This window comes from Coffea arabica, chromosome 2c (genome assembly GCF_036785885.1).
Source record: "Coffea arabica cultivar ET-39 chromosome 2c, Coffea Arabica ET-39 HiFi, whole genome shotgun sequence".
Taxonomy (NCBI): Eukaryota; Viridiplantae; Streptophyta; class Magnoliopsida; order Gentianales; family Rubiaceae; genus Coffea; species Coffea arabica.
In genome coordinates this window covers 11,685,501-11,703,609 of record NC_092312.1, presented here as the reverse complement: position 1 = coordinate 11,703,609, position 18,109 = coordinate 11,685,501, and the positions used below count along the sequence as shown (strand labels likewise).

Genomic DNA, 18,109 nt, shown 5'->3' with positions numbered 1-18,109 from the left:
TAAATTCAAGAGAATAAACGTATTTGCAAAATATATTAGATCAGACGGCGGATCCAAATTAAACAAAATGACCAACCACCTATATTTGTCTGCTTCATATTTTTAAATTTGATTCAAATATGATTTTACTACCTGAATAATAACCAGGACAACGACCAAAATGAATTCTTGTTAGCAGTCATAGTTGAATACAATTCACATTAATTAATATGTGAAGCGTAACATTAAAAAAAAAAAAAACCATATTGACTTGTAAAATGATAGTATTCATTTTTGTACACTAGAGCACCAATTTTTACAAATTAGTAGAATTACCGCGAAGGATTCAAGAGTATTTTGTACTCCGTACGTCGGGGAGAGTGCACCTTTTGGATCCATTTCCTGTTTTTTGGAGCTGAAAAGTGAAAAACGTATATATGACATCAGTCGCCGCCACAGTCTTCGAAATCGAAAGTCAGCTTTCGCGGCCCTTCCTCAAATTTCCGTGGATTCTTTGAACTCTTTCGCGGCACATATATGTTACTTCCAACGCAGCAGCGCTAAGGAAGAAAGATTTTGTGCAGTGTGATCTTTTGCCTTTGAGGAAGAAAGATTTTGTGTGGACAAAAGAAAAAACACCGCTTTATAGTGACTTCTATATACTTAGTGCCTTTATTGAAGTAATGAATTTCTTCTCGTTTCCAAAAAGGAGGATTGAGGAATAACTTTGTGTTTATGACAAAATTTATTTTATTCGCTAGGAAAGTTAAGGGCAGTTTTTTGGGATGTGATCAATACTAATTTTCAATTAAAAAAGAAGCAATTATTTTAAAGCCTCAAGTATGGTTCGAATTTGTGGTTCAAGGCATGTTGCGGAGAGCACAAGGCATGTTTTCCTCAATTTGAACCATACTTCAGGAATTAAAATAATTTCTTCTTTTTTTTTCTTTCAATTTATCTAATTTTTAATATTCATTTTTAAGATTTAAAATAATTATTGATTCAAAACTATTTATGGAAGCAAAGATATGATTTTTATAAAATAATAAGCAAAAACTTTTTTCTATTTTTTTGGATTGGTTCAGGATTAATAAAATAAAAATATGTTCTTTTTTTAATGCAACATGGCCTCAATAAGGGCATTTTCGACATTAAGGAGGTTTTTGTTAAATGTTTGATCATTCAAAGGATGAGACCGTTATTTGAACAAATTACAAGGATTGATTGGTAATATGATCAAACCTCTGGGGAGGTAAATGTAATTAACCCTTCTTTTTTTTGTCTCACCATGCATTTAATCTAATACTAGTACTAACTAACTACAGAAATCACTTAAAGCTGCACTTCAAGAGGAGTTATTTTGAGAGTACGTAATTAAGTAAACTATTTGTCATGTGAGCCCGACTCTTTATAGGAAATTGACTGTAAATTACACTCCATCTTCTTCTTCTACTTCGGCGACCGCACTAATTGTGCCACCGATTAATCTTTCCGGACAACAAAGACATCCTTTTGGATTGGTTGGTCTATGAATCACTAAATGGCATTTCATTGACATATTCAAATTACACGTCTCCCAAGCTTATAATAGACACCACGAAAATTCTACTATCCTTTCAAACGAAGTAACCAATAATATCCAAAGCAAAAGATGGAAAAATATCCACTTTCAGTTTCGGACTATGTCTCTTTGGGTCCCCCTTGCGAAAAGCGTAGAAATATGCACTCAGTCGACAAAGAAAGCGACAAGAACAGTGCAACCAAAGAAAGATATATAGTACTACCCGTATCAGTAGCATCTTCCACAGATGACAGAACTAGTAGTTTCCAAGAAGCGGGTCCATAATTATTAAGCAGAAGAGAATATGCATTCAAACAGTAGAACTGTTTGAGTTCTCTAGACAATTCAAGAATGGCTAGAGAGCGAAGGAGACCAATCGTGGGGCAGTCGTCATCTTCCTCATCGAGGATTAAGAGCCCGGCTCCATTTCTATCCAAGACCTATGACCTTTTGGAGGAGGAAGAAGAGAGGGGTCGCAGGGAAGCAACTGAAAGAGGAAGCTGGGGCCAAAGGGTAGTGTCATGGACCGCTGATGGAACAGGTTTTGTTGTTTGGTCTCCTGCTGAGTTTTCTGAGCTCATGTTGCCTAGATATTTCAAGCATAATAATTTCTCTAGCTTCATTCGACAGCTCAATACCTATGTGAGTCTCCCTGATCTTCCTTTATCATATACTGACTCCATAATTTTGTGTGCGTGTGCGTGTGTTATCTTCTCTCTGATTAATTTGCATATTAAGGGCCCTTTTTGATAAACATCCATCCATCTCAAGTTTGACATGTTTTACAGTTTGCATGTATCATGTGGGTGTTTGTGTGGCTTCTCTTTGTGGCTCAGTTCAGCACATATTCGATATTCCATGGCCAGAATGCATGAAGATAAAGTGAAAATGCCTTAGTCAAGAGTTAGAATGAATATTCAGGTTTGATGTGAAGGACACTTTACCGGAGAGTGGTTAATTACATCTTGAATTCATGAACGTCTAATTTGATCTATTATCGTGTAATTAACAGGGATGAGAAAAGTAAAGTTACTATTGGTTGTTTTACATGCATCATCCTCGGGCCATTCTGTAGTAGAGAAAAGTAATTTGATTTAATCTTTGATTTGATGCGTCAAGAATATTAGTAGGATATATTGCCTCTTAACACTTTTGGAAGATGAGAGGCTAACTTGGAATAATTATTATTGTTTTGGGAACAAATGCATACGAAACCTTAATGTGTGAAAGATGTCGGCTGATTTGACTGTGTGCAAGCGTAGGGATAAACACGAACAAAACTTTGGAAAACACAATCCAATAAGTTGTCAAGCTGTTCATTTCACACAAAACTTTGCAAAGTTCAGTGGCTTTTTCTTTTGAGAAGAGTTTCCAAAATTTTTTTTAAAAAAAAGTCGAAATAAGCTGTCAAGCTTTTCATTCAACACAAAATGATGAAATGTTCTTTAAAATAGAAGATTGTTCGGAATAAATTCTTTAGAATAATAGTTAGTCTGTTTGGATTGTAAGTTATTTGGGATTATTTGAGATATTTTTACTGTAGCACTTTTTGTGATGTGATGTATGTGAGATAAAAAGATATTGGGAAGATAAAAAGGTGTATTGAAAATTGTAAAAATGATGTAAGCAAATAAAATTGGAAAAATATGAAGCAATCCAAACAAACCCAGTGTAATTTTTTTGTAAGGTAATACATGCAAAATACAAATGTGATTAAGAAGATAGAAAAAAAAAATTGATTGGAAAACATGTTCATTATGCAACAAAAAAACATTTTTTTCCCATATGATTACTTCTCCAGACAAACCCTTCTCGCACGGACCAATTCCTAACAAACTCAATAATCTTCTTTAAGCTTTCCATTGATTGACCTTGCTCTGATGGGCTGGTATTTGTTTTTTTTTTCTTTTTCTTTTTCTAACAAATTATTGTTTTGAAATATAAAATGAAAAAGGTGGCTGCGCAGTATACCACAGCAGTCAAAATAATCACACTGCTGGTTTGGAATCTTAGGAGAATAAGAATAAATGTTTTGACTTAATTCGCCGTAGAATAACAAAGCACTTGTTTAGAATACACAGAAGTCTAAATGTGAATGCTCAGTTTCTTTATAGAAGGCCAACGTAGACTCGGAAGGTTCCCATATTCCTGATTCCACAATAAATTTAGTAGTTGGAAAAAGAAGGTATCTAATCGTTTATCCTCTTCCTCCTACAGGAAAAGATTATTTAATGCATCTTGTTGTTAGTTCTGCGTTGAAGATTGCGGTTGAAAAACAAATTGAGAATTCTTTTGACTATTTGTCGTTTAATTAGTACCAGTAATCTACTGCACTGCTTAGCACCGAAACTTCCTTATACTTAATATATATATATATATATATATGTATAGTCACAATATATACTCCTCTTCTTGGTTCCAATTCCAAATATTATCGTAGGTCGAGGTGCCAAAGCAGCCAAACATGAAGAAGATCAGATGATAAATTCTTTTGAGTTTGGTCAACATGAATGGTTTTTGAAATCAGTACTATGGTGTTTACGTTTAGCGAACAGCATATGATTTTCCGCAATGAAATGACAATCCCACCAACTTTCAAGAAGTACGATATTGTTGTTTATGCTTTATAGTAAATCTTTCAACTTTAAGGCCATTTTGCAATTCTCACCACATGGCATTGATTCTTTGTTTTTTTTTTTTTTTGCTATTTGGTTGTTTTTTGACCTAATATTCCAAAATCATAATAATGGTTCGTTAACGCTGTAGCTCTTCCATATTCCATAATCATAAGGACTGCGTACCCTATTTTCTTTAATCGTTAGTATTTTTTAAGACTGAACAAACTTTTAAGGGCCAAAGTGAAAATTAGTGAAAGTTGAAGATAGAGTAGTGTATTTTTTGAATTCAACTACACCACGTACTCTTTTTTTTTGTACAAATCCCAGAAGAGAACTAACAAGAATGTCAATTCTGGTTTCTTCATAGGGATTCAAGAAAACAGCATCTAAGAGATGGGAATTCCAGCACGAGAAATTCCAGAAGGGGTGCCGGCATCTGCTGTCGGAGATACACCGGAAGAAGTGCGAGCCCAGCGCCTTTCCTCAATATCTGAAAGCATCAGAAGAGAGTAACAACAGCCCTTCATCCACGGTTGAGGAAAATAATACTACTCGTCTGCTACTCATGCAGGAAAACCAGAATCTGAAGAAAGAAAGAATGGAGCTCCAGATGCAGATAGCCCACTTCAAAACACTGGAGCTGAAGTTGATGGAGTGCCTTTCTTTTTACTGGGACGATCACCACAATAAAGTTAGGAGGTTATGCTAGCTGCTTCGGAACATGGTTGGTTGTTGGAGGTTAGGGATTTGGGATGCAATAATGGACTATTTATTTATGTTTGCTGTCCATTAGGTTCATTGAACTTTAGAACCATTGTGGTTAGTCTTTTTCCTGGTTTGAGTCAAATTCAAAAAGGCAATCTGCATGAAATCTTATGCAAAGATTGTCTGTAGGAATAGTTTATGATGGTAATAGCAAGCAACTTGTATATTTGACTTCAAGCTTAAATATTGATGAAAGCACATATATTCAGCCCGCTTTCAGCACTGCTTTTTTTTTTTTTTTTTTATTTATCTATTGGCCCGTTTGGTTCTGGTTAATTATTCTTTGTATTTAATCAGAATTGATTAAGTCGCTTTTTAATTTTAAGTTGCTTTACTTTTGGATATAGACACCTCAATTATTCGAAAAACAATTGTTTAGCATTAAATGCTGACATTTTGAGTCATAAGTAGAAATCAAAAATTTTTTAATGCCACTGAGAAAAATCAGACCAAGAAACATGGGGTTCAAAAACTTCTCAACAATAACATATATTTGATCTAGGTTCATGATTGGCTCATATGGTTTTGTAATAGCATTTTTCTGATTTACAGGCTTGCCTACCTCGTAAATGGGGCACGTTCACCAGTTATTTAACACACAAATCATGGTGCAGCATGAGTAAAACAAGCCATAAATGAAAATGGGATAGTCAAGAATTCTTTTGTCGCCCCTCAGTTAGTGGTAAGTTCAGTTTTGGCAACCTCATGAATCACGATTTCATCTATTGGGGGGCAAAAAAAAAAAAAAATCCAAGAAGAAAATAGTACTACTAGACCTGTGGGTGAATTGGTTAAGATGCATGATATTAGGTTCTATGCAACAAAAGCACGACTCCTTTCTTGATTCTTCAAGCACATGAGCAGCTTCGTCCTTGTTCTTCCTCTAGCAGCAAGGCCACGTACTCATGAAATGATTGAATTACGGGCGAAAAGAAAAGAAACAAGGCAAGGACTTCAATATATGCTCCTCCCTCCGTTCCACTTTAATAATCATATTTTCCATTTTTATCTGTCTCAAATTGTAATTAATCCACTTTTCAATTGAAGAATATCGTTATCTTTTAATTTCTCTAAAATACCCTTATTCAATGTAAGTTGTTATTAGTATAAACTACCTTATCTAATATAGATTGTTAACCTACCACCCCATTTAATACATTTAGATTTTTCAAAACATATTGATATATGAAAAGCCAACCTTGTCATTCTTTCAAGCCAAAATGTGAAATAATGTAAAATAAGGATTGATTCTTTTTTTATCATCAATTCAAGTTCCCATAAACCATCAATTCAAGTTTTCATAAATAATTAATATAAAGTTTTACTCTATTTAATGTAAGGATATTTTAAAAAATAGCAATCTAAATTTATTATTCCAACAAAGTTAACTACTTTTTCTTAAATTGTGTGAAAAAAAAACTAGGACAGAGGAAGTATAAATAAACAATAATGTTAATTAAGCAATGTACACATATTCCTACAGAATCTTTTCCAAGTTGGCTGAATAGATTAGCCAAAAAATGATGAAGGAGCAATGTAAATGTTTTTGTCATTAATGGAAGTTTTGTTATCGTCTGAAAAAAGAATTAAGCAATATACACGTATTCCTTTATAATTGTCGTTATAGCTGCAACGGGAGTCACGGGACGATGAGTCCATGACCATAACATTAAAGAATAAATCCCAAAACCAATGACCCGTTTGTGGTAGAAATGGAACAGAATTTAACGCATGATTTCGTTTCTTTTTTGGAAAGTTGGACTTGTGTTTAAATGTACACACAGTCAAAATACAGAAAAATTGGCTATCTATTGGAGAATGCGACTGATGAAGGTCAAGACCTCGTGCTTAGAAGAGGAAGAGAGGTTCTACATACCTAATGGTGAAGGTGATTTCCAATACTTGCCCTTTGGTATAAATTATAAGTGTAGAATATTAAGTTAATTTGTATGATCAACGTGATTACTTTTACTAGCATATTTTATTATTATTTTTTTTTGTGGATAGAATGCACCATACCCATGTGGTTTAACGATTACTCCCTCCGTCCCACTTTGACAGTCCTATTTCTTTTTTCACACAATTTAAGAAAAAGTAGTTAACTTTATTGGAAAAGTAAATTTAGATTGCTATTTTCCTAAAATACCCTCACATTAAATATGGTACAACTTTATGGGAACTTGAATTGATGGTAGAAAAAGAATCAACTCTCATTAAATAAGGTAGGTTTATAGTAATAACTACTTACATTGAATAAGGATATTTTAGGAAAATTAAAATATAACTACATTTTTTAATTGGAAAGTGGACTATAATTTGAGACAGATGAAAAAGGAATACACGACTATCAAAGTGGGACGGAGGGAGTACTTTTTAAACCTACTCAGTAACGTCTTGTAATTTGGGTAGATGTGCAAAGTGAATAAAAATATATAAATAGACACCCTTTGTTAGAATGAGTTCACTGTCCCGCGGCAAGTTATTAAATTTCACAAGTACATTCTTCCTTTTTCGCAATCAATCTCACCAAATTATGCAAGGAATTGATTGGTATTTTTTATGTCGACGAAGAAAGTAAGGAAATTGTAATATTTTTAAATCTACCCCCAAATTCTTGCTTTTTTTTGGTCTTAAAACACTTTGAGGGTATTTTGGCTAGAAAAAAAATGACAAAATACTATTAATTTTCAAAAAATCCACACATTAGGTTTGTGACCCTCAAAGCATCTATAAAGTTACATTTTCCTCCGTCCTGCTTTTTTACATAAAGTACAAGTGAGTATTAAGTAAATTTCAAAAATCACGAAAGAAATTATGTGTTTAATTGCTCAACCACGAGAAAAAGTAATAAAATTTGCCAACAATTTCATTCACACAGTTAAAATGATGTTTATGATTTTTATGAAGGAAAAAATAGCAATATATTATAAAAAAAAATGAAATAGAAAGTGGCATAAGACGTGGAACGGAAGATCCATTATGGTTAAAGTGCATGCTTAGACCATCTAAAAATTTATTATGGGAGCATCAAAAAAGAAACCATCTATTGTATATGTAATACCAATTCCATGAGCAACTTAAAAGTGTCAAACTAATAACAACCTTAAGACAATTTGATGAATGTGGACTATTATGGTATGTTGATTTTTTAAAACTTTTTTTCATCTGGGATCGGAGTGTTTTTCAAAAACTAGTTTTTCAAATATAATAAATAATTTTAAAAAGTGTTCTAAAAGGTAATTTAAAAATTAGTTTAATTTTTTTAAAAATTTTAAAAAATATTTCAAAATATATTTAAAAACTCTTTTACATTTAAATATTTTAAAATATTTTTTGAAAATATCTCAAAATATAATTTAAAAACTCTACTACAGCAAAATTTTTTAAAAATACCCCAAAAACAGCCAATCCAAACGGATACGAGTCACACGATAATTTCAAAAACATGTTTGTATAGTCAATTGAGATAACTCTAGGATGACAAGTCACCCGAACAATAGCAAATTGGAGATCTGATGCAGGGACTTAACTGAAATCTTTCTGACTTTAGTGGGCAATTTTGATATTGACCAGTTACAATATAACCCGTTCCACTCTTCATATTCCTCATCAAAGCCCCTGCCACCTTAATTCAGAACTTCAAACAAAAGAACAAATGCTGAAAATGCAATCACTAAGCCGTCGACTATCCCTGTTTCAAACCCTAATTTCAGTCAATTCCCGCGTAAAAAACACTCAGAAATTCTACTGCACCAATCAAATAGTAATTAACAGTGGTAGGGGTGGCAACCAGAGCAACAGGGAGGGGGAGGAGATCAGGAAGAAGGAGAAGAAAGAGACGCTCTACTCCAGAATCAGCCCGTTGGGAAATCCTAAAATCAAAATTGGACCAGTTCTGGACCAATGGGTCGAAAGCGGCAAGAAAGTTCGATTCGCGGAGCTTCTTCGCATCATTCACGACCTCCGCAAACGCAGTCGATTCTCTCACGCCCTCCAGGTACTTCCATAATGCTAACTACTCTGTCTTCTTGTTCTTCTTCTTCTTTCTTTCAATTTTCTGGTTGATTGTTGCAAAAATTGTTTCTTTATTGAATTGGTTTTTTTTTTTTTTTTCAAAATTTGTCCTAAATTCTGAAAGTTGCTGTCAATTGTCAAATGCTATCCCCTTTACTTCACTACTTCCTTAAACTGAACTCCTTATGGTAAACTTTCATGTATATTAGTTGGAAGTAAGAGGGGTAGTATTCGGCGTATGCAACCTAATAGTTTCCCTGAACTTTGGACGAAGCCTTGTAGTGCTTGTGAGTGCCTTCAACTATTAGTTCATCATGTGCGCATATATCAAGGCTTTTAACCCAAAAAAAATGAATTTAAGCTTTTTCTTGTCAATAAATAGAAACAAATGTTAGGCGGATTGGGGTGGTCATGTGTATCTACTCTCTCCTATGTAGTGGAGAAGTTTCTTTTTCTTGGCAGGGCTTTGACATGACATTTTATGAAGACATAATGGGAGTTCGCATGGAAATGGTGATTGTTAGAATATGTTTTCGAACAACCTCTTTCGGAATATGAAAGCCTTACAAGAGCTGTGGGCTGCATGTTTCTCTGAAGTCTTGTGCGATATGTGGAGTTGTTTTCACTTTTTCCTCACTGACGTTTTCTTTCTTTCTTTCTTTTCTTTTTACACTAAAAGTGCAAATTATTGTTCATTTCTTCTACGGATAACTTTAAATGAAACACAGATTGGCACGAACCGCCTGGAATTCAAAGAGATCCTGGGTTTTCCAGACCTATATTCTGTAATAAAACGAGCTTTTAGGGTTCCTGCTGTAGTGGTACCTAATTACCTCGGGTTGCCTTGGGACAATGCCACCAAACCATTCCAGAGAAATATTGGCCCAATCCTTGGTTTTCTTTTTCGCTGTAATTAACTGAAGTTCTACATTTTATATTTTGAGTGTTGTTCAGAGGCTGTCACTCGTATTGTAGCACAAGTCTAAACTTCAAAACTTTTCTTTGTCATCTCTAAAGTTGCTGATTAACAGAATTACATGTTTGTTTGGATGGCTGCTTGAAAGTTACAGAATTAAGTTGTGACTCATGCAAAGAAAAGTCAAACTGAGAAACTGCTTTCTGATTTTAATTAATAGGTCTGTGAATGGATGAAAAAGAGTGGCATGTTCACGTATTCACCGACCGAGCATGCTGTGCAGCTTGATCTGATTGGTAGAGTACATGGATATCTTTCTGCAGAAAATTATTTTACTGACTTGAGTGAAGAAGATAAAACAGAAAAGACATATGGTGCTCTCCTGCATTCCTATGCACGCCAGGGCCAATCTGATAAGTCATTGTCTCTTCTGCAGATGATGAAAGAGAAAGGTCTTAGCTTATCATCTGTTGCATACAATGATATCATGGTCCTTTATACCAAGGTTGGTCAACATGAAAAAGTCCCTGATGTGCTAATTCGGATGCAAGACAATGGGGTTTCTCCTGATAATTTGAGTTATAGACTCTGCATTAACTCTTACGGTGTGAGGTCGGACATGGATGGCATTAAGAATGTTTTGCGCGAAATGGAATACCAACCCAACATCAGCATGGACTGGAACACATATGCAGTTGTTGCAAATTTCTATATCAAGGAAGGCCTAAAAGATGAGGCAAATAGTTATCTTCAAAGAGCTGAGAAGATACTGGACAATAATGACAATGAAGGTTATAACCATCTTATCTCACTGCATGCTAATCTGGGAAACAAGGCTCAGGTCTTTAGATTATGGGCGCTAGAGAAAAACACCTTTAAAAAGTGTATCAACAAGGATTACCTAAATATGCTGAAGAGTCTGGTGAGGATTGATGAGTTTGAATCAGCACTGGAATGCCTAAAGGAGTGGGAGTCATCTGGCAACTGCTATGATTTTCGAGTGCCAAACACAATAATTTTGGGATACATAGAGAAGGGGCTTTGTGAGAAGGCTGAGGCTATGCTTAAAGGTTTGATGGGTGAAGGGAAAGCACATTCGCCAGAGAGTTGGGGAAGATTATCAGCGGGCTACCTGCACAAGGATGAGATGGAGAAGGCTGTGGAATGCATGAAAGTTGCTTTGTCTTTTTGTGGACAGAGGGAAGGATGGAAGCCTGATCCAAGTGTCCTTACAAAACTAAACAACTTTTTAGGAGATAAGGGAAGCATGGAAGATACTGAAGCATTAATAAGAGCATGATCAATGTCGTACGTGAAAGTTGAATTCTTGTTATGCTTGAATCTGATAATATGCGTTCAAGTGGTGGTGAAGAGGTGCACTGGCAGCTGATTCTTTTGAAAAGAATGGAAGCCGATTCAGAAAAAGATAATGGTGTACTAGGAGGTTATCAACCCAGATGAAGAGGTTAAAGGTTATGCAGGTTGGGTTGGATTGATGTTGCTAGCAAGTTTTACCACATCTTACTACTATCGTGTCAGTTAAGGGAAAGCAAACCTTATTTGGAGACTAGTTGAATTTTGCTTGGCTCTTGTTAGGATTCATTGCACAAGGTAGTTTCAATAAACGATTCCATTGATGACTGGCTTTGTGAAGTTCATCGCTAAGCACTATGATCAAGGGGGTCTGCTTAGAGTGTAACATATATTGATGGTGGTACTCGTGGTTTATTTATAGAATTTTCTGCAATGAACATGGTTCCGGAGCACCTCTTCTGATGTTGGCTAAGGATCAAACTAGATATTCTTGTATCTTCGTTACGTCCATGGGAAAGCAAAATGGCAAGCTTATTGCACTATCTGTTTCTGATTTTTACTATTCATGAATCATGCTTTTTAATGAAATTCAGGAGCCAATACTCAACCAAAAAAATTTTAAAATAAAAAAGTCAGGGGGCATGGCGGAAAATATCAGGTGATGGAAACTGGAACTGCAAATTTAGGGTTGTTTTCTTGCAAAATTCAAGTCTAGTCACCACACTATTCAAGTCTGGTGTGTAGATTCTTTAAATAGGAGCACAAGACAATGATGATCCAAAAATATTCTCCAATAATTATAGGAATGTGCAACCAGAGCATGAAGAAGGTTCCCTAAAAAGGGGAGAAATATAAGACAAGGGTTCTGAAACCATTTTCCAGCGGACAACATTTTTAAAGACTTCTAGATCAATAAGCCATCAGTAGTAGGGAGTAGCACCGCTTCAGCCTACATTTCCTAAACCTATTCAGATAAGGTAGATTTCAACTCGCCATTGCTTTTTAGCTCCAGTATAATATCACAACCTCCTATCAGTTCACCCTTGTAATAGAGCTGTGGAAAGGTTGGCCAGTTTGACAAGGTCTTCAATCCCTGCCTAACCTCCTCATCAGTTAAAATATCAAATGATCCAAACTCCACTTCCTCCTCCTTCAAGGCGTTTACTACCTTGGAGCTGAAACCACAACGTGAAGCATCTGGAGTACCCTTCATAAAAAGCATCACAGGAGAAGAAGTTATCAGCTGCTTAAGGCGCACTTCCAGGGTGATCCCATTAGGAATACCTTTCTCAGCAAGAACCTTACTGAGCTCTCCACTCTTTTGCATGTCCAACACAATATCAGATCCACCAATCAGTTCACCCTTTATGTACAGCTGAGGATAGCTGGACCAGTTTGAGTAAACTTTTAGGCCTTGACGGACTTCATCGTCAGTAAGGATGTCAAAGCTCTTAAAATCTATTTTCTCTTGTCTCAGAATATCAACAACTTTCCGGCTAAAACCACAACGCGGTGCATCTGGTTCCCCCTTCATAAAAAGCATAACTGGACTAGAATTAATTAAGCTATCCAAACGAGAGTTCAGGTCTGCACTCAAACCAGAGGCCTCAGAGATGCCACCCTTTCCCATTCCAGGTTCTGTTGCTTCTGCTTTAGAGGAATCAGATGCTTCAGTTCCATGATCCAACAAAACTTCTTTAAGTTCACCACTCTCATGCATAGCAGTTACAATGTCACAGCCACCGAGAAGCTCACCCTTACAGTAGAGTTGAGGATATGTTGGCCAGTTGGAGAACTTCTTCAATCCCTCACGAACCTCGTCATCCGTCAGAATATCAAAGCTTCCAAATTTGATCTTTTCTTTCTTCAAGATGTCGACTACTGTCCGGCTAAAACCACATCTAGGTTCCTCAGGGCTTCCTTTCATAAAGAGCATTACTGGATGAGAATTCACAAGCTGTTCTAATCGCAATTTAAGCCCATTTCCAGTGCCAGGTGAATGGCTTTCCACTTTAGAATTGTCTTTAGCAAAATCCTTGACTGTTTCAAGGATTGCTGGCCCTGCAGCCATACCTAAACTAGCAGGAGCTGCAGGTTCGTCAGCAGTGACAGATCCAGCAACTTTAGCAACCTTGTTAGCTAAAGCTGAGGGGTCAGCACCTTCCAGGGTATCCACACTCTTACCATCCTAAAAGCACCAAAAAGGAACAAACTTACACATGAAAGGCTCGAAAATAAGACACATAACATTCCCAGATACATTCTTAAATTAAGTTAAAAACTCCAGAAGGAGCAAAACACAACGGACTGCAGAAAAAAGCTGAACGCTCTTGAGAAGTAGAATTACAACTTGAAATTACCTTAAAGAAGACAAAGTAAGGCACAGCAGCAACTGAATATGCCTCAGAAATCTCTGGTTGTTCTTCAGCTTCAACCTGTAGTGACACAGAGGAAGTGATGAACAATGAATTAATAGAGAGTAGTGCACTTCTCAAGAAAGGTCAACACTATACAAAATCAAAGTGTACAGCAGATAGCAAATCCCAAAATACTGTCCTTTCCTCAAGTCTAATATTCACCCAGACAAAGAGCCTTCAGACCACAAAACCCAAGAAGTTAAAAAGCAAGAACAGAGAAAGGGTTAACCTTCAAATCATCAGTATTTTCCAAATCTTAGAGGTGTAAACCTCAGGCAGTTTGTAAAAAAGTTAAATAGCTCAAAATTACACAATGTGGAATGGAGTGCATAAATAACACCTTGAGGATCATAGTTTGTCGTTTCAATTTCACTCAAACCATTTCCTGCTCCTATCACTAGTGATAACAGGTAACTAGTTTTATTCCAAACCCAGTACGGATTCTTGTTTCTACAATGTTTACAATTAAATTATGAGGAGCAAGGCAGGGAACCAACTACATAATCATGTAGCCAATAGACGCAGATAATTAAACTCCTATCTCAATTCTACCTGCTTCCTAGGACACTGGATTACATGATTCTGTTACCCTATTTCTTATTCCAGCTTTCCATATCCCTACTGTCTATGTATTCTCTTACCGGCTCATGCATCGTACATTGGTGCCAAGTGCCAAGACTACCTCCCCACAAACAAAAATGATGGATAATGATTCAACCTATTTCCAGTTAAGTCCTTGTCATCCTCATAAGAAAATTGGGACACAATTATAGTTCAAAAATTCTGGAAAGATAAATGCTCAGAAAGGATTCCTAGCTCACCATGGGAGCATATTTTATACACAAAAGGCACAAAAAGATGAGAAAGCAACATGAGTTACTAAAGCTTATGATAGTTTGGCAGAAGAACGGGAAGGAATGCGGAAGAGGATTGGAATCCCTTATAAAGGCAGAGTTCCTTCAATCTTCAGCTACCTAAATGAAGAGAAACTTTTTCCAATTACAATGTTTGCTCTATACAAGCATAAAAAATTAAGACCTTACACTTTCTACCTAATCATCATTTGACTTTTTCCATTTTTTGGGGTATTTCATTAAAGGAAAAAAGTTAATTTCCTTTTTGATAAGGATGTTACTATTCAACCAGGTCAGCCCTTTTCAAAATCGTCAAAAGACAAAACAAAATCAAGCTACCAGTTGGGATCAGCTTTACCCTTCTGATATCTTGATTTCCTTCCACCAACTACCATAAAAGGTAATAAAACCCTGACTGAAGATTGTTAGACTTATTACGTGCAAGTTGGAATCATCACTAGATTTCTAATGTGGCATTTTCTGACCCATTAAAAAGAGTCGTTAACCAGTTCTGCTTCCAGACTAACACTTTGACAGAAATAGATAATGATTGCTGCTTGTCCAATACACATTTCCTTTGCCCACAAAGAATCACTGCCTCAGCCCAACAAGATATCTCATTTACCTTGTACACCCAACTTCTAATTTGACTCCTATATACATTAAGCTATTAAAAATATTCCTTTTATCAATCACATCTACACCATTATCAAATTTTTTTCTTCTGACATATTCCTCTGGCATCAAGGACCCATTTTTCTCAAAATTTACATACTCCCATTAGGCTTCACAAGTTTAATTAATTATAACATATGAACTATAATAAGCGCATAATGATAATAAAACCCTCAACCTCTATTCCTCCCAAATTTAAGAAACAAGAAAGCAGCATAACAGCAAAATAAATAAATAAATAAATAAATAAAAGAGTTAAAAAAATGTCCAAGATGAAAGAAAATTCATCGACTAAATCAACTAAAACATAGTTGCAATAGGGATGCAATTAAGAATGGATAAGGATATCAAAAAATATCATTATAACGAGAGAGAGAGAGAAAAGGGGAAAAGGGTTTACTCTGAAGAAGCGGGCATGAGGGAAATCAGTGGAAAGATGAGAAAAGACTTGGTCCATCTGCTTAGAAGCTTCACACCATGATGCCCAGAAGTGTAAAATCACCGTTGTCTTCTCTACCAATGTCTTCTCCAGCTCGGCTTTCGATTTCAATTCCTTCACCGACCCTCCTCCCATTTTCTTTTCACTTTCCCTCCTCTCTGGCTACTCTCTCGTTGTCTCTCCCAATCTCGCCGAAGCAAAATTCTCAAAGCAGGCAGGAGTCAGCGAGTCTGCGCAGGGTCCCGTCCTGTGGCTATATATGGCCTGCGGTTTTCGCTATTTTCTGGGTTTTTCCTTTTTTCTTTTCCTACCAATTTTTTTTGGTATAAACCTTCTTTTTCCTTTCTTGGCCTTGCTTTTTAAAGTCTTTTTCACTCTTTTATTAGAGCATCGTGTGCTTTTTCCTTTTGTTTGTTTGTTTGTTTGTTTGTTTGTGATTTCCTTGGCTGGTGCAAAATTTGATCTTTGAACAAAGCACAAAGATTTCGAGAATGAAATTTTCCAAACGTATTTTAGCTTGTAAGAAAAGAAATTCAATGTTTAAATTATTATGAACAAAATAATGTTCAAACTATAAACTAGAACTACTTTTCATTCATATTCTATAATTTATTTTAATGACTTCTAACTTGTTTAAAGGTGCATGAAGGTTTTTTTTTTTGTTGTTATAACGGCACATCTAATCTAGCCTAACTTATTCCTATTCCTACACTGGAGGAATCCTATTCTAAGGGGTGGTTCAACTGAGTCGAGGAAATCTGACGGAGATCGGAAGTACACCACGCACTCATATGGATTTAAAATAATTTTTATATAAAAACACATTGTTGGAAAACAATATTTAAACTTTTGATTTCTCACCTCATAATTAATGTGGGAGGCAAGGTGCATGAAAGTTTGTGAAAAATAATTTTCATTTATCATCACGTGCATGAAGTAATCACATTCTAAACTATCCCCTCGTAATATTTGAGGACCATGAAAGACAATTTCATTAAAGTTGCGGAACCATGATTTCATATTCTTGAGCATTTTTTTTGTGTGGTGGGGGGGGGGGGGGGGGGGGGGGGGGTTTGGGGAGAGTATTTAAGAGCTACATAACTGAGCGAAAAAATCCCGTATTAAAAAAAAGTTTAAAATTATGGAAAAAAATGAGATTTTTAAAGGGGTGACTAAATTTGAACATTGAACTGGCTCCTTTGAGTTCTATGGATTAAAATGTAAGGACTAGGAAACATACATTATTATTCACTAAATTGTATAACTCTCCTATGTTGGCAGTCCCATATTATGAAAATACTAAACATACAAATTTTTAGAATCAAGCAATTTACAAAATCTGGGATCAAATAGATGAAACTCGTTAGTTTTTTTTTTTGGGTTGAACTTGGGATAGTGAAACCGCTGGTGAAATTAATGATAAATAGCTCTCACATGAAGTATGCTCGTGAATCAGAGAGGATTGATTGGCTCCTCGTGAAAATTGAAAAAAAAACAAAGGCAAATATGGTAGATAAGGACCATCGGGTCCAGCGAATATCTTGTTCATTGGCAATTAGCATGGTGCGAAATTTGTGGTGGATGAGAAACTTTGTAGTCTTTCAAAAGAAAATAAAAGCAAGCAAGAAAGTAACAGAATCGACTTCAGTCTTTTAGAGTGAAAACAAAGCATAGATGATAGACGAGACCCTCTTCTGCTTTTGCCATACTTTCCAGCTAGTAGCATGTCCAGCGGCTGAACGTCTATTTTTTCTGATTGAAATGAGCTTTAGGGGTTTATTCATTTGCTGTTCCTTGAAACCAGAGTAATGAATAGTGCTAGAACATGTATGGCATCTGCATTAATTTTCCAATCCACAAAACAAAAAGCTGTTGAGGATTCACTTTTTATCTCTTGCAATCACAGACGTGCAGCGACTGACTTTGTATTTTTGTGGCCAATCAGGGATCAAATCCAAGCTGAAGACATTAGACATGACATCGCCGTGGATCCCATTGTATATGGCTGCAAGCCAGATGGTAAAGGCCAGGCAAGAGGAAGAGGTGATATATAGATTAGATTCCCAATCAGGGACTTGGGAGTTGGGGGCCTGTGGTGTGGGGGCATTTTTAGATTCTTCGCCTTTGCTTAATAATCATACAATAGTGATTTGAGAATTGATCCTATATGACTATACTTGTTTGAGTTTTTTTTTTTTTTTTTTAAAAATAGGTTCTGTGTGAGTTTGATAAAATTGAGGTGTGAAATCTGAATCTATTAAATTATTGAATTGTTGAACATTAAATATAATACATTTGAATATATATCACATCCGCTAATAAGTGAATAACTTATGGTTTAATTTTGAAAACTAGTTTTGTCCAGGAAATTCAGTGCCACTTAATTAATTCAAATATTCAATTTTTAATTATCAAATGATTTGAATATGTTAAAATATGAATCCACTAACTTTAAATGTGTGAACTGGATTATCATATATGACTTGACTAGTTTCAACTTTAAACTGAGTTATCATGACTTTGAATTCCTTTTCTGATTGAGCCAAGATAGAGAACC

At 35.6% G+C, this 18,109-nt stretch overlaps 3 protein-coding genes across 3 annotated transcripts; 2 read left to right on the top strand and 1 right to left on the bottom strand.

The window, feature by feature from the left end:
• The first annotated feature begins 1,631 nt into the window (after window positions 1-1,631).
• LOC113726011 (heat stress transcription factor B-3-like) lies at window positions 1,632-5,145 on the top strand. The gene is made up of 2 exons (XM_027249463.2): window positions 1,632-2,182; window positions 4,526-5,145. Exons 1-2 carry the CDS (start codon window positions 1,892-1,894, stop codon window positions 4,865-4,867), a joined length of 633 nt encoding a protein of 210 aa, XP_027105264.2. The 5' UTR covers window positions 1,632-1,891; the 3' UTR covers window positions 4,868-5,145.
• A 3,358-nt stretch (window positions 5,146-8,503) lies between these two features.
• LOC113726010 (pentatricopeptide repeat-containing protein At4g21705, mitochondrial-like) lies at window positions 8,504-11,709 on the top strand. The gene is made up of 2 exons (XM_027249461.2): window positions 8,504-8,920; window positions 10,074-11,709. The coding sequence occupies exons 1-2, from the start codon at window positions 8,579-8,581 to the stop codon at window positions 11,151-11,153; spliced, it is 1,422 nt and encodes a 473-aa protein (XP_027105262.2). The 5' UTR covers window positions 8,504-8,578; the 3' UTR covers window positions 11,154-11,709.
• Window positions 11,710-11,940: 231 nt separating this feature from the next.
• Window positions 11,941-15,877, bottom strand: LOC113726008 (monothiol glutaredoxin-S17). Its single transcript, XM_027249460.2, has 3 exons — window positions 15,514-15,877; window positions 13,528-13,602; window positions 11,941-13,355 (listed from the first exon to the last, which is right to left on the bottom strand). Exons 1-3 carry the CDS (start codon window positions 15,685-15,687, stop codon window positions 12,132-12,134), a joined length of 1,473 nt encoding a protein of 490 aa, XP_027105261.1. The 5' UTR covers window positions 15,688-15,877; the 3' UTR covers window positions 11,941-12,131.
• Window positions 15,878-18,109: the final 2,232 nt, after the last annotated feature.